Below are 12,824 nucleotides of genomic sequence, written 5' to 3' on the forward strand. Positions count from 1 at the left end.
GAGTAGAGGCCAAGAACTGTCAAAGGCAAGAGTGGTTAGAGAGGCAAGAGCAGAGCCAAGAGCATGCTGTGTCCTGGAAACCTAAGAGAGAAAACAATTAAGGAGGATGTGGTCAATAATATTAAGGGCTACACAAAAGCAAGAAGGTAATAAGTGACCTTGCTGAGAGCTTTTCCTTTTGCGGGGACAAAAGCTAGACTGGAGTGGGTGAGGAGTGGAAGGGACAGGAGAAAGCAGAACGAACAAATGTGAAAAGTTCTTTTGTTTTTCTTTTGTTCTCAGAGTTCATTATTTTAGGATGTCACTTGTAAAATTCTTTTCTTCAAAGAAAGATTTTTGGTAAAGTCAATTCCCCTTTCTTTTTTTTCTTTTTTTTGCGGTACGCGGGCGTCTCACTGTTGAGGCCTCTCGCGTTGCGGAGCACAGTCTCCGGACGCGCAGGCCCAGCGGCCATGGCTCACGGGCCCAGCCGCTCCGCGGCACGTGGGATCTTCCCGGACCGGGGCACGAACCCGTGTCCCCTGCATCGGCAGGACTCTCAACCACTGCGCCACCAGGGAAGCCCAATTCAGCCTTCTGAAGAGAAGAAAACTTGGGATGAGAATCTGGTCTTCATGACCTTCAAAGGGTCTCTTCTGGAGCCACCAGTCTCTGATTACATGGTCTTTCTTACTCCAGTGATGAGGCACAAATAAAATCATGTGACACATTTGGGTTCTGGGAGCAGGGCTGTGTAAATGTTCCTTGTATGATGCTTCCTAGCACTAAAACAGGCAGAGTCTGGAAGTCACTGGTCTGGTGCCACATGTAACACAAACTAACTTTCCCAGGCTCTTCTTTATTTAGTGTGTTTTTATGTGGATGAATGTCATGGAAAATAAAAGTATTATGGGAAAATAAAAATGTTCCATTTGTGCAATTTTTGGTAGGTCATATTCAGATTTAAAACATTAAACTATTTTGGGCCACATATAAAATCAACTTTTATATTGGACCACCCAGACTCAGAACACTAGATGAAAGACTAAAAATAAGAAACTTGTTGGTGACATCGTATTCAGTTGGCTCACTATTCAGGTTTAAGAAGTTTCCTTCCTGTTGAAGAAGGAAGAAAATGAAACACTTATTTAAATTTAAAATACTCCAAACCAGGCAATAGATGTAGTTATAAGAATGTAGCTTCCAGGGGGAAATAGTCTCTCCCTCTCTCTTTCTGTCTCTCTTCTCCTCCTTCTTCTGAACTATATAAGCACCAGTTCAGAAAAGCACTTTTCAGAGTACAAGGTTTTTGTCTTTTAAAAATAAATGTTTTGCTTTCTTTTATTTCCTGCAGATTAGTTCTGCAGGCTACAGACAGCAAAAGCTAAGAAAAATCATAATTTAACCCACTTAAACTTCTTTTTGTCTGTTTCAATCATCAATGTGGTAATTCTCAAAACATTTATTTGAGAGAATCTAATCCTCTAGTAGTTCACTTCTCAGAGCTCATATTTTAGGATGTCACTTGTGGCCTGGAGATTAAAACCTTCATCTGTCCTCTACTACTTTACAGAAGTATTAAATGAAAGTTTTCCTATTATCCTTTCTTTTAAGGGTTGGGTTCTCTAGTTAGAGCTAGAGAACCTTTGTTCCCCTCCGCGCCCCGCATCTTGCCCCAGATGGGGGACATTCTCCTCTGTGTGAGGCTCTTTCCGTTCCTGAAGGTGGGCTGAGCAAAGGAGCGTGACGCAAGAGTGGGCTGTGTGCTTAATGTGCCTCTAGCGCCTCTACCGCCTTGTGAATGATCCCATTAGCAGCGCAAATTCGAAGCGGCGGCCGGGGCAGCAGCTGCTGCGGCGGCGGAGGCTCTGCGCGCCCCAGCCCTGCCTCCCTAGCGGGAGCCCGAAGCTCACCGCATAGCCTCAACCGCACCCAGGCTTCGTCTGTCTTTTCAAGCTCTTCATGTTCCCCAGCTAAATGAAGAAAATGGGCACCGGGGATTTTATCTGCATTTCCATGACCGGAGGGGCGCCCTGGGGGTTCAGATTGCAAGGTGGCAAAGAGCAGCAGCAGCCCTTACAAGTTGCTAAGGTAGGACCAACGAGGGTGGCTTATCACGGTTCTGCGCTGGGAAGGAAGGAGTGAAAGCAACCTGTTGATGGTTTTTCAAGTTATGATTCCGAAGTCTATAAATTAGTTTGATTTTGATGCTGACATTGAATCTTTCTAGGGTGTGGGGTTTTGGTTTGTTTTTACCAAAGAAACTTTGGAGAGTAACATATAGCACATATGTAATTAATCAGCCATTAATGGGGGAAAAAGCGTGCTATATTTTATCAGCTGAACAAAAGCCTAGGTAATTAGCTTCTTCTCCGGCATCCAGCAAGACACTTGGGAACGTTTCTTCTAGGCAATATTAGAATCTAGAGTTGTTATTGTTTCATGTCAACTTACTTGGCTCTGGCAGAGGAGAAGTGCGCAGCTCAGCGTAACCAATTGGCTTGGCTATTTTGGGGCCTCATAAAGTATTGGTAATGACATTTATTATGCAGCATTTATGAGAAGCCCAATTTGGGGCAATAATTTAAAAAAATACGATGAAGATGCCATAAAATCTATTTGAAAGAATACTCTTTTAAGGATTTGGCTAATAAATGCAAAAATCCAAGTACTCTGTTCTGTCATGTGCATTCGTCTGGTTAAGTGCTCAAAATAAAATTCAAAGACACTGGAAATATATTTTAAGTAACTTAGAGGTAACTTTGAAATGCATCTAATAATGATTTAAAATATTTTAGATGTTTTTGTTTCCATTAGATTGCTTCTTTTCTTAGCTCAATATGCTTACCAGTTTGCTTGAGGGGATCTGACACTGTCTAATTGTGATTCAGCTAAAAGAAATTTTAACATACATGAAAATAAGCAGACTTTCACCTGATTGTAATACTAAAGTACTACAGGAAAGAACATGTTTGATTAATTTCCTGTTTTATACTTCCATTAAAAATGTATCTAGATCCTTATGAAATATATGGACCACTGGCTTTTGTAGTTATTCTTCTTTCCCTTTGGCTTTTTTTTTTCCTTACTGTTCGCTGTAAAAAAAGGAGTTTCTTTGAAATTTTCTGCACCCAGGCTTCCTTAGGAAAATCCTTTCATAATGCGATGGTGGAATCCTGCCACCTAGTGAAAATTTCAAACATCAGGAATGAAGCATAAAACGGGAGAAAGCAGAAATGTTTAGAACTGAAAAGTTTCTCAGAGATTCCCACCTCAACCCGCTAATTTTAGATGAGGAAAGAACCCTGAGAGGTTAAGTAACTTGCCTCAGGTCTTTGGTCTTCGGCTTGGAACGGGCAGAGTGATTAAAGGGTACGGAAAGGTGGTTGGTTTCACTGTGTTTCTTTAGGAGTCAATGGCAGGCAACATCAGACAAAATATTAATGTCTAATTCAGCGTATGTAGAATTCATGAGACTGAAGTGGATTTGTCCCGGGGTCTAGAATAGCCGTCGTCTGGCTCCCGTTACTGAGATTTGGGTCCTAATTCCAGCTCTGATCTAACTTGCAGCCGGGCCTGAGACAGATCACCCTTCCTGATTCATCTGATGTGTGTGTGTTCGCGTGTGTGTGTAGAGGGAGAGAGAGACAAAAATTTTGAGTGGGGTGGGAAAGGAGAGAAGTACGGTGGAAACTGGACTCTACCATTAGTGAGGTTCTATGTTGCTCGAGTTTTCTACAGCCCTATTAGTGTACAATCTTAGAATCATTTGCCTACCAGTTAAAATGTGGGGACAGGAGTGGCTAGAAGCTGTGATTCCTGGTGGCTCTTTCATAGCCAGACCTACAGAATAGAATGGCTTCTCCTGACTTCTTGATGTGCTTATTTCAAAGTGGAACCACTGTGTGATTTTTTTTGAAGAACTGAAGCAAATTGCTAGTGAAGGGTGTTTTGGAGGCGTTCCTCTGCTGAGAGCATCTCTATTACCAGGATTCAAAGAGGCTATTAGTCTGTATGAGGGTCAAGAAATTTAGTCCTGCTCTCCCCCTATCTTTCCTAAAATACCCAGGAAATATATTTTTGGTTTTAAAAAGATCATTATATTAAAGCATCGGGATGTTTGCTTTAATTTTTTAGTTTGCATTGCTATAAAGTTACTGATTTTAAAATATCATTATGAAAGCACCTGGATGTTTGCCTTAATTAGTGTGTGTGTGTGTGTGTGTGTGTGTGTAAAAGAGAGCGAGAGCGAGAGCGAGAGCGAGAGCGAGAGCGAGAGCGAGAGAGAGAGAGAGAGAGAGAGAGACAGAGGATAATCTATAGTTTTTTCCCACATGTAAAAGTGACCAGAGAGCCTTCTAAAGAAGGTATAATTTCTAAATTTCTATGGCAATGCCCACTTTTCTTGGTCTGGTTTTATATTTAATTAAAACTTACTACATTTAATTTCTTATTACTAGCATTATTTGTTCCCAAAAACCCTTGGAACAAAGTGCTTGTCAATTTCTACATTATCAAGGCCATGGCCTCACTGGAATCACTATTTTTCACTCAAAACATTAAGTCAACTCAATTCTATTAAAGGTCTGTCATTGAGATCAAGGTGAAGTGTATGTTGCTTGGCATAGATTTTCTTCTTTTCCAAGGACTGGTGAAAACTTATTAGAGCCAAGTTACCTCCAAGTAGGAGGATGAAGAGAAAAGAGACAGGCTCAGTAGGGGATGGTTGCTGGCAAACAAAATGCTCACAGTTTTGAAGAACATGCACAAGAATAGTTTGGAAACTGAAGAGATTATTTTCCAAAAAAAAGAAATTTTCACAGTGCTTAAATCATGCCCCTTAAGGTGGGTATGCTACAAAGCAGCTCTTTAGATAACAACACATTTTTGGCTCATTGTAAACATCTAGTGTTTAGATTTTCAATAATTCTATATAGAATGAAAATCTAGCAAGGTGAAATAGCAAAAGAAAAACTAGCCTAATATTTTTAGAAAAAGAAAAAAAGTAATTCTAATATTATTAAGAATGATCAGAAATTTAATAGCTTTATAATTCCCAGTAAATATCCTTCTAGTGACATGTTTAGTCATTTTTGAAAGATGTTCAAATGTTTTTAGTATTTGGCTCGCTGGCTGAACTGTAGGTGAACCCCAACTTTTAAAGATCACTAACAGAAATATTAATCATAAAAATTTTCATTGACATTGAAGCTCAAGGCCATAAAAGTCTGCTTTGTTTTCAAGATAAATTGAATTTCTAAAAGGCCCTAAATAATCAATAGCATTGCCCTGGTTTTTAAATGTTTATATATCTTTTAGTTCATGTTCTAAATATATGTGGTGAGAAGCAAACATTTCTAATACAGAGTCACAAAACAGTACTCTTGCAAGGTATATTTCCAAGACATCATCCACAGAAACAAATTTATTCAGACATAATTACAACATAAAACCCCATTGCGTCTGTGCAGAAGTCCTTATGAAAAGTATGTTAGCACTTTTATTTTACAAAACTCTCTTATTTGGAACATCTACTTACATGGCTATGTCCCTGGACATACTCTTGGAAAATCGTTTTGGAAAATCTCCACATAAAGAAATGGGGAGAAATTTTTGTTTTGCAAACACATCTTATGATTCAGGAATAACTTGCATTTTGAGAATAATGAACAAAAAATGTTTAGACTGTTTATTCTTTACATGTTTTAAAGGTTACAAATGGGGAACTTCCCTGCTGGTGCAGTGGTTGAGAAACTGCCTGCCAATGCAGGGTACACGGGTTCGAGCCCTGGTCCGGGAGATCCCACATGCCGTGGAGCAACTAAGCCTGTCGTGCCACAACTACTGAGCCTGTGCTCTAGAGCCCGTGAGCCACAACTACTTTAGCCTGCGCTCCTAGAGCCCGTCCTCTGCAACAAGAGAAGCCACCACAATGAGAAGTCCATGCACTGCAAGCGAAGAGTAGCCCCCCTAGCCACAACTAGAGAAAGCCCGCACACAGCAACGAAGACCCAATGCAGCCAAAAATAAACAAATAAATTTATTTTTTTTAAATGGAAGCTTTCTTCAAAAGTATAGACCACTATGGTAATTATTAAAATGAATTTTAATTCAGTTTCAAATAACTATTAAAATTTAGATGACAAATTACAATCATCCATTTTATGAGGCAAGGTGGATTTAATGATTCTCATCTATTATTGTATACCCTCTCTTTAAACGTTTGAATAAAAAGTATTTAGGCAAAGCACATTCAAATACATAATTCATATCCCTTAGTGACATCAGTGAGGTATCTGAAATGTTTCAGATAGAATAATTCAAGAAACATAGCTATTTCTAAAGGGAAAAATAGGAAAGATTTTGATGTTTAAATATGTATATTTCAGAATAAATGCTCCTTACTACAAATGGAAACCTAGGAACATCTTTATTAGTAAATATGACTGATCACTTAATATTTATTGATTTTTTGAGCACTTTTTAGAAATTCTAAAAATAGCTATGCTTATAGAAATCCGTGCACACTAGCTAAATCTATTAAGCAGATGTTACATAAAATTTTTATTTTAGAATTGCATGTTTTAAGACAGATCACTTGTTGAAGGACAATGAGATAAAATAATGACTATCACTATGCATGAGCCTTGCCGTTATCAAGACATAGTCCATATGTAGCTCGCATTTATCAGGCCCTTGTCATATGCCAGGAAGTGTTCCAGGTGCATCCCTGGTAGGATGTCTTCTTTGTCAATGCAGTTGCTGGCCTGCCTAGTGCTTATGGGAACAGTGCGATGGGGATAGGGAGAGGAAGGTGGGGGGAATAAAACTGGAGAAAGATGCAGGAGGGAACAGGAGAGAGAAAAAGAGAAACAGAGAGGGAATGAATAGGAACTTGTCCATTTAGTAAGGCAAGGATCCTTGCATTTCCCATGGATGAATGACTATCACAGAAAGTCATTGGTGGGGCTTGAGCCATCTTGCTTGCCCTACCCAGAAAGACCAAGCTCTTAGCCAGGGGCTGCCAGGAACAAGCTGGCACTGGGGGCTTGGAAGGGATAGAGAAGTGCTGGACAGGAGCCCTATTTCCTATGTTAGGGAACTATGCAGGGCAAAGCCCTCCAGGGCTTCTAGAAGAAACCACACAAGTGTGCCAGCATTTGGACACCAGCTGCAGAGAGGACAGTGATGGCCACTCAACATTAACCAGAGAAGCACAAAGACCAAGAAAGAGAGAAATGCCACCTCATTCAGTTATGAATAAATAGATCTACCTTGCCATTCCTTCTCCAGTCTTCCTTCCTGCCTTCAACCTAGGAGGAGTGGGTGGGAGGCTGGTGAAGAGCAGACAACACTTTCCTCCTCTTGCCAGGCCCTGGAGCCACAAGCCAGCCACCGTGCTTAGGGAGAGAGATTAGAGTTAGATGTGAGATCAAAGCTGTAATCGGACTAGACAGTTATAATAACCAAAAGCCACCAGAAATGCATGGGATCTGACCAAAGTATTATTAAGGCGGGATTTGGTTTTATAATAGTAGTCGAAAACAGTTATTGGAAGAAATAAAATCGTTTCACATTTATAACAGAATGATAGGCACTCATCAAAAACATCAGTTCCATCATACAGGTTCATATTGTCAATCACATGTACTTGATGTGTGTTATCACCAACTCATATGACTTCCGTTGATCGATCACGTTGAAGCTACTGTTTCCAGGTAGAATGCATGAAAATCTGACTGTGAGCTTAACAGAAACGTATACTACTTCTTTTTCCTCTTCTTCTTCTTTTGTTGAATGTGAATCAGTACCTAGGATGCATTTCGTTATTAGGCAGATGCATACCTTTGGTTAAGTCTAAAGAGGTGTTTCTTGAACACCTATTTCCTGAACACCTATTAGAGGCTAGAACTCTCAAGTTAGAAGTACTCCGAATTTTTATTGGGTATTAAACTTTTATTGGGTATTAAGGTGATTGGTTTTTTTTTTAATGAATTCATACTGCAAATTCCAAAAGTCAGTATGTAATATCATTGGGACATACACATTATACCTAACTGGATAATATTTGCATATTTTTCATGGTAATGGTTTTAAAAGACAGGTTAGCTTCCAGAATAATTTAGCTCTCCCTCTGTTAGTTAATGTATTCAGGAATATAAGCTTATTTATATATTTAGCTACAAATACTTCATCTGTTTATCCTACAATTGTCTAAGTGTGTTAATATATATTATCTCCTTTGATACTGGTGGGGTAGACAAAGTTTTATTATTCTCAGTTTATAGATGAAAAAAACTGATTCTGAAAAAAAATACTTGAATAAAATATTATATAAAACAACCTTAAGTCAAATATAATTTTTTCCCTCTAGCAGGGGCATCATATCACTCTCTGCATCAGCCTGGATAAGAGAACAGGATATCATTTAGTAATGCTGAACATTGCAGTGACTTCGATACAGAATTGTATCAGATACAATGTCACCAATCTAAGATTTGATCTTTAAAAGCATTTGTAATGATTTCTTCTTTTAATGGGCCTGAGGGCCCATTAGGGGTTTTTATAATCTTTCTGTAAGGATTACAGGAAACGCACGCACCTCTGAGCTAATGTGCCATGCGAGACAAGACCGGAAAAGGAACTGGTTTACTTGTAAATAAACCTGAAAAATGTATGGACTCCAAAATGTTTATTGTGTCTGTTCTAACAGATTCATGATGAAACCAAATGCCATGAGGTTTTTGTAAAAGGAAATGGAGAATTCCTGCATCAGCTTCATTAAATAATCTGAAAGAGTAAACAACTTCATGAAGTTAAAAGCTCATCTGAGAAACAGATATAACATTTGCTCTTTGGGGATATTTCATTGTTTGACCACCTCAGTGAGAACATATTTACAGTACTGAATTATCTTAGGCACTTAATTTTTCTGAATTATTTACCATTCTTTTCTTATTATTAAAAAGCAGAAATGGCCACATTTTCAACAAACTGTATCTTCAAAGTCTTTGTGAAATCCATTGGCATGTGGCAGATCATCAGCGATAGCAGATATAGTTTTGTGTTATGATGGTCTGGATGTAGTTTTCCTTAACTTGTGTATAAATCTGGTGTGTCTCAGATAAAGTACTAAAAACTGTGGTGGATTTACTCTTTGAAACATTATAAATGAAAGATTGTGTCACTTGATTATGTAACAAATAGTTTTCCTATCCATTGGTTTTTGGTTTTTTATAATCTTACTCACCCAAGACTAGCTTTTCCACTTTTCTTTGGAAGCAGTGTGGGTACTGCACTGATGAAACAATGTACTGGATGACTTTTCCTGAACAGAACTATGTGTTTGTGTTCTATCTGATCCTACTTAGGCAATACTCCTTCCTTTATCAAAACTTACCTGGCTTGAATTTCACCATTTTAGGACACAGATTATTTTTTCCAGAAGAAATCTATAATAATGTTCAGAGTATCATTTTTCTCCCAACATCTTATTGCCTTCTGGAGATAATTTTAAGAAACTCATATTAATGTTTACTGGGTGCTGGACAATTCTTTGATCACCTTTTAAATATAATGAGAGAACCCTGTGAGGTTACCCCCATTTAAGATCCCCATTACAGAGGCAGAAAGTGGTTAAGTGACTTCCTTGGGTCACACAGGTAGGTAGGGGCAGACCTGGGGTTCACCCAGTTTGCCTCTGGGGTTTGTCTTCTAAGCTCCTACACACATTTTGGGGTTTAGTGTAGTTTGAACAGCCAGTTAAGGGAAGAAAGACTTCAACAGACCATGGTGGAAAGATTTTTGTGGTCCCATAAACTACACCTACTTCTGTTCTGACTTTAAGTATATTTTCACTAAATTAGTGTCAGATCACTATTTGAAACTTTTGTTTCTGGAACAAATAATTTAGGAAATGAAATAGAAACAGACTAGAAACTTTCATAATTCTGTCTTCTGAAGGACAGATTTAAAAAATTTTTTCTAATCAGATTTCCCATGTCTTCTTAACAAATATGTCATGCTACTTTATTATTATTATTATTATTTATTTTTGTCTTTGGCTATGCTCTGCAGATTACGGGATCTCAGTTCCCTGACCAGGGATTGAACCCAGGCCACGGCAGTGAAAGTGCCGAGTCCCAACCACTGGACCACCAGGGAATTCCATGCTACTTTATTTTTTATTTATTTATTTTGAATTTTATTTATTTTTTTATACAGCAGGTTCTTATTAGTTATCCATTTTATATATGTTAGTGTATATATGCATGCTCCTTTATTTTTGAAGCAAAAATTTTCTGGCAGTAGGACCATGTTTGAGAATTTTACCATGTAGTTCAAGACATATTAAAGGGGTATGAAACCAACGCACTGAGGTGGAAACTGGGTACTGAATTTACCTTCTCAGCAGCTCGGTGTGCCGACTCCCACTCCTTCAGCTCAGGCCTTCACTAGCTGTCTCTTAGATATCTACCTTGGCCTTTTAACTGTCTCTCTGCTTTGGGTTTCACATTCCTCCCGTTCATGATACAGAGAGAGCTGCCAGAGAGGTTGTTCTAAATCACCTGTTATACCACTTCTCAAAATACTTCAAAGTCTCCCCATCATATCATCAAAATAACCATAACATAAAAAAAAAAATCTCTGTACAATTAAGTGCTTTATGTATGATATCATTCACAGTAGACTTAATTATCCTTTCTTTCACAGATGAGAAAACTGAGCCTTAGGGAAGTTACGTGAATAACTAAGGTTGTAGAGCAGGTCCATGCAGGCCTAGGACAGAGGCCAGCTGGACACCAAAGTGCATGCTCTGAACGACCCCCTGCACTCCCGATATCATTGCAACATGTTTTATAGATTCCAGTATATATTAAATGTGAGTTTTTATAAAATTAACCATATTGAGGACATCGTGCAGCATTTTTGCACTTTTGTCTTCCATTTATTTTGCTTCTCTCTTCAACTTAACTTGCCTACAAATAATGTACTGAATGAATTTTATGTGAGGCACTTCATAACCTACCCTAGGATCTTTTCTTTGTTAATCCCTGTTAAGGCGGCTACTTCATTAGTGGTTTTATTTACATTTTTCCCATAAAACATTGATTTTTTTTTAAATTAAAGAATTCGTTTACTTTGAGAACTTATCTCCAGTACTTTTCTGTATCGGCTCTCCAAAGGAGTAGTTCTTCATCTATTTCAGTGTTGAAATAGAATCAAGAAAATACTGTAGGCTGGGATATACCAGAAACATATGTTCTTTTATTTAACTTTACAGCAAAACTCCTCCAACATGTAGTTTGGTCTAATATTATTTCTACCAATTTCCTGGTTTTTCTTTACATCTTCAACAATATTTGCTGATAAAAAATATATCTTGGTTTGTTGCCATACTGTATTATTTTAACCGTTTAAAAATGCATCCATGAGAAGCTTTCTAAACATTATCATTTGGTTTAATTCTGTAATGTTTTAAATCGAGTATTGCCTGACTTCAACCACTGTTAAAAAAAAAAACAAATCTGGAAGTTTTTCATGCTCTGGATGCTTGGTTATGAAATATCTTCTTAGTCCTGACTACTTCACACTAACACTAGCTGATATCATAGAGAACAATAAGGCAAAGTTCCTCTCTAACAACAGTGGATATAAATCCGTATTCCAAATAGTGTTCTTGGTAATTTTGAATATTTTACCTACCTGTCACATATGATTAAACAGTAATGGTGTTTAATCTTGCTACATGGCTGATGAAGAGTTTCTGAAGGAATATGGAGGAGAGTCAGCTCTTTTTCTCTCTGGTGCCTGAAATGTAGGTGTTAGCTTTAATCGATAGCTGCCTTTCTGGAATATTTTAAAACTTGTGTCATTTTGTGAGGGTTAAAACTAGATAATAACATGGAAATTCATTTAATCAAGCGCCGTAAAACATAATATATTGCAAGACAGTGAACATATGAGGGAGCCTCTTTCCCCTCTGCTGTGTTAGGAGCTCCTGTCCCCCGTTCGGTGACATCACCTCAAGTACTGTATGAAACTCATAACTATCCGGACCAGACTGGACCAGGGCACTGGTGTCAATCCATACATGAAAGTAGATTAAACATTAGTTAGAGCTCCTTCTCGTTTTTTAGTTGAAAATAAAAGTCCATTGGAGTTCAGTTGGCTTGGTAGATAGTGGGGGAAGCCTTCCAGGCACAGGGCACTGCAAGTACAAGAGGCCTGGGACAGAAGCATGCTTGGCACATTCAAGGAACTGTGAAGACGCCAGTGTAGCCGGCACACATTTCCACGAGAAGTTGCTATAAGAAGTCCAATCTTTCACAGTGATAAATATGAAAAACTCTCTCCTGGGAACCCTGACCATGCGGTTGTTTTCCCATCATTAGATGATTAACATACTGGTCCTAGAGAATGACTTTGAGCTGTTTTCTTCCTAGTTCCTCTTCATCTATTTCAGTTTTTCAAAATGTAACAGCCTACTGGCCGGTCTTTAGAACACTTTATTTCAATGAATAATTACCACCGCTTCTTATGTAGATGTTTCGTTAAAAATTCTATTAACCTTTCCTCTTCCTCTGACATTGATTCTTCCAGTGAGAGAAGAAGAATTTAAGGAGGGTCAAATAGAACTTGATACATAGATCCTGTTTACGTTGACTTCAGTGTCAGACCTAGAGCAAAGAATTTTATTATATTTTCTAGTTTGTCTTAATTTCATTTCTCCTTCAAAAAAGAGATGATCTTATTTAGATATTATTTGGAAACTGACCCACTGAAAGGATACGAGCATTTTAATGCTGGCTACCACTTACCATGTAGGTTTAAACACATTCTTC

At 38.2% G+C, this 12,824-nt stretch overlaps 1 protein-coding gene across 3 annotated transcripts in view; it reads left to right on the forward strand.

Annotated features, from left to right (window-relative positions):
• Positions 1 to 1,054: 1,054 nt before the first annotated feature.
• SYNPO2 (synaptopodin 2) overlaps positions 1,055 to 12,824 on the forward strand; it is a 171,381-nt gene continuing 159,611 nt past the window's right edge. For 2 of the 3 annotated variants that reach the window (XM_059066737.2, XM_067036575.1), the window contains exon 1: positions 1,055 to 2,070. In XM_059066737.2, the coding sequence (XP_058922720.2) occupies positions 1,957 to 2,070 (114 nt within the window). In that variant the 5' untranslated portion in view covers positions 1,055 to 1,956. The remainder of the gene's footprint in view (positions 2,071 to 12,824) is intronic. The other variant, XM_059066739.2, reaches the window with a different exon arrangement.

Source organism: Kogia breviceps, chromosome 6 (genome assembly GCF_026419965.1).
Source record: "Kogia breviceps isolate mKogBre1 chromosome 6, mKogBre1 haplotype 1, whole genome shotgun sequence".
Taxonomy (NCBI): domain Eukaryota; kingdom Metazoa; phylum Chordata; class Mammalia; order Artiodactyla; family Physeteridae; genus Kogia; species Kogia breviceps.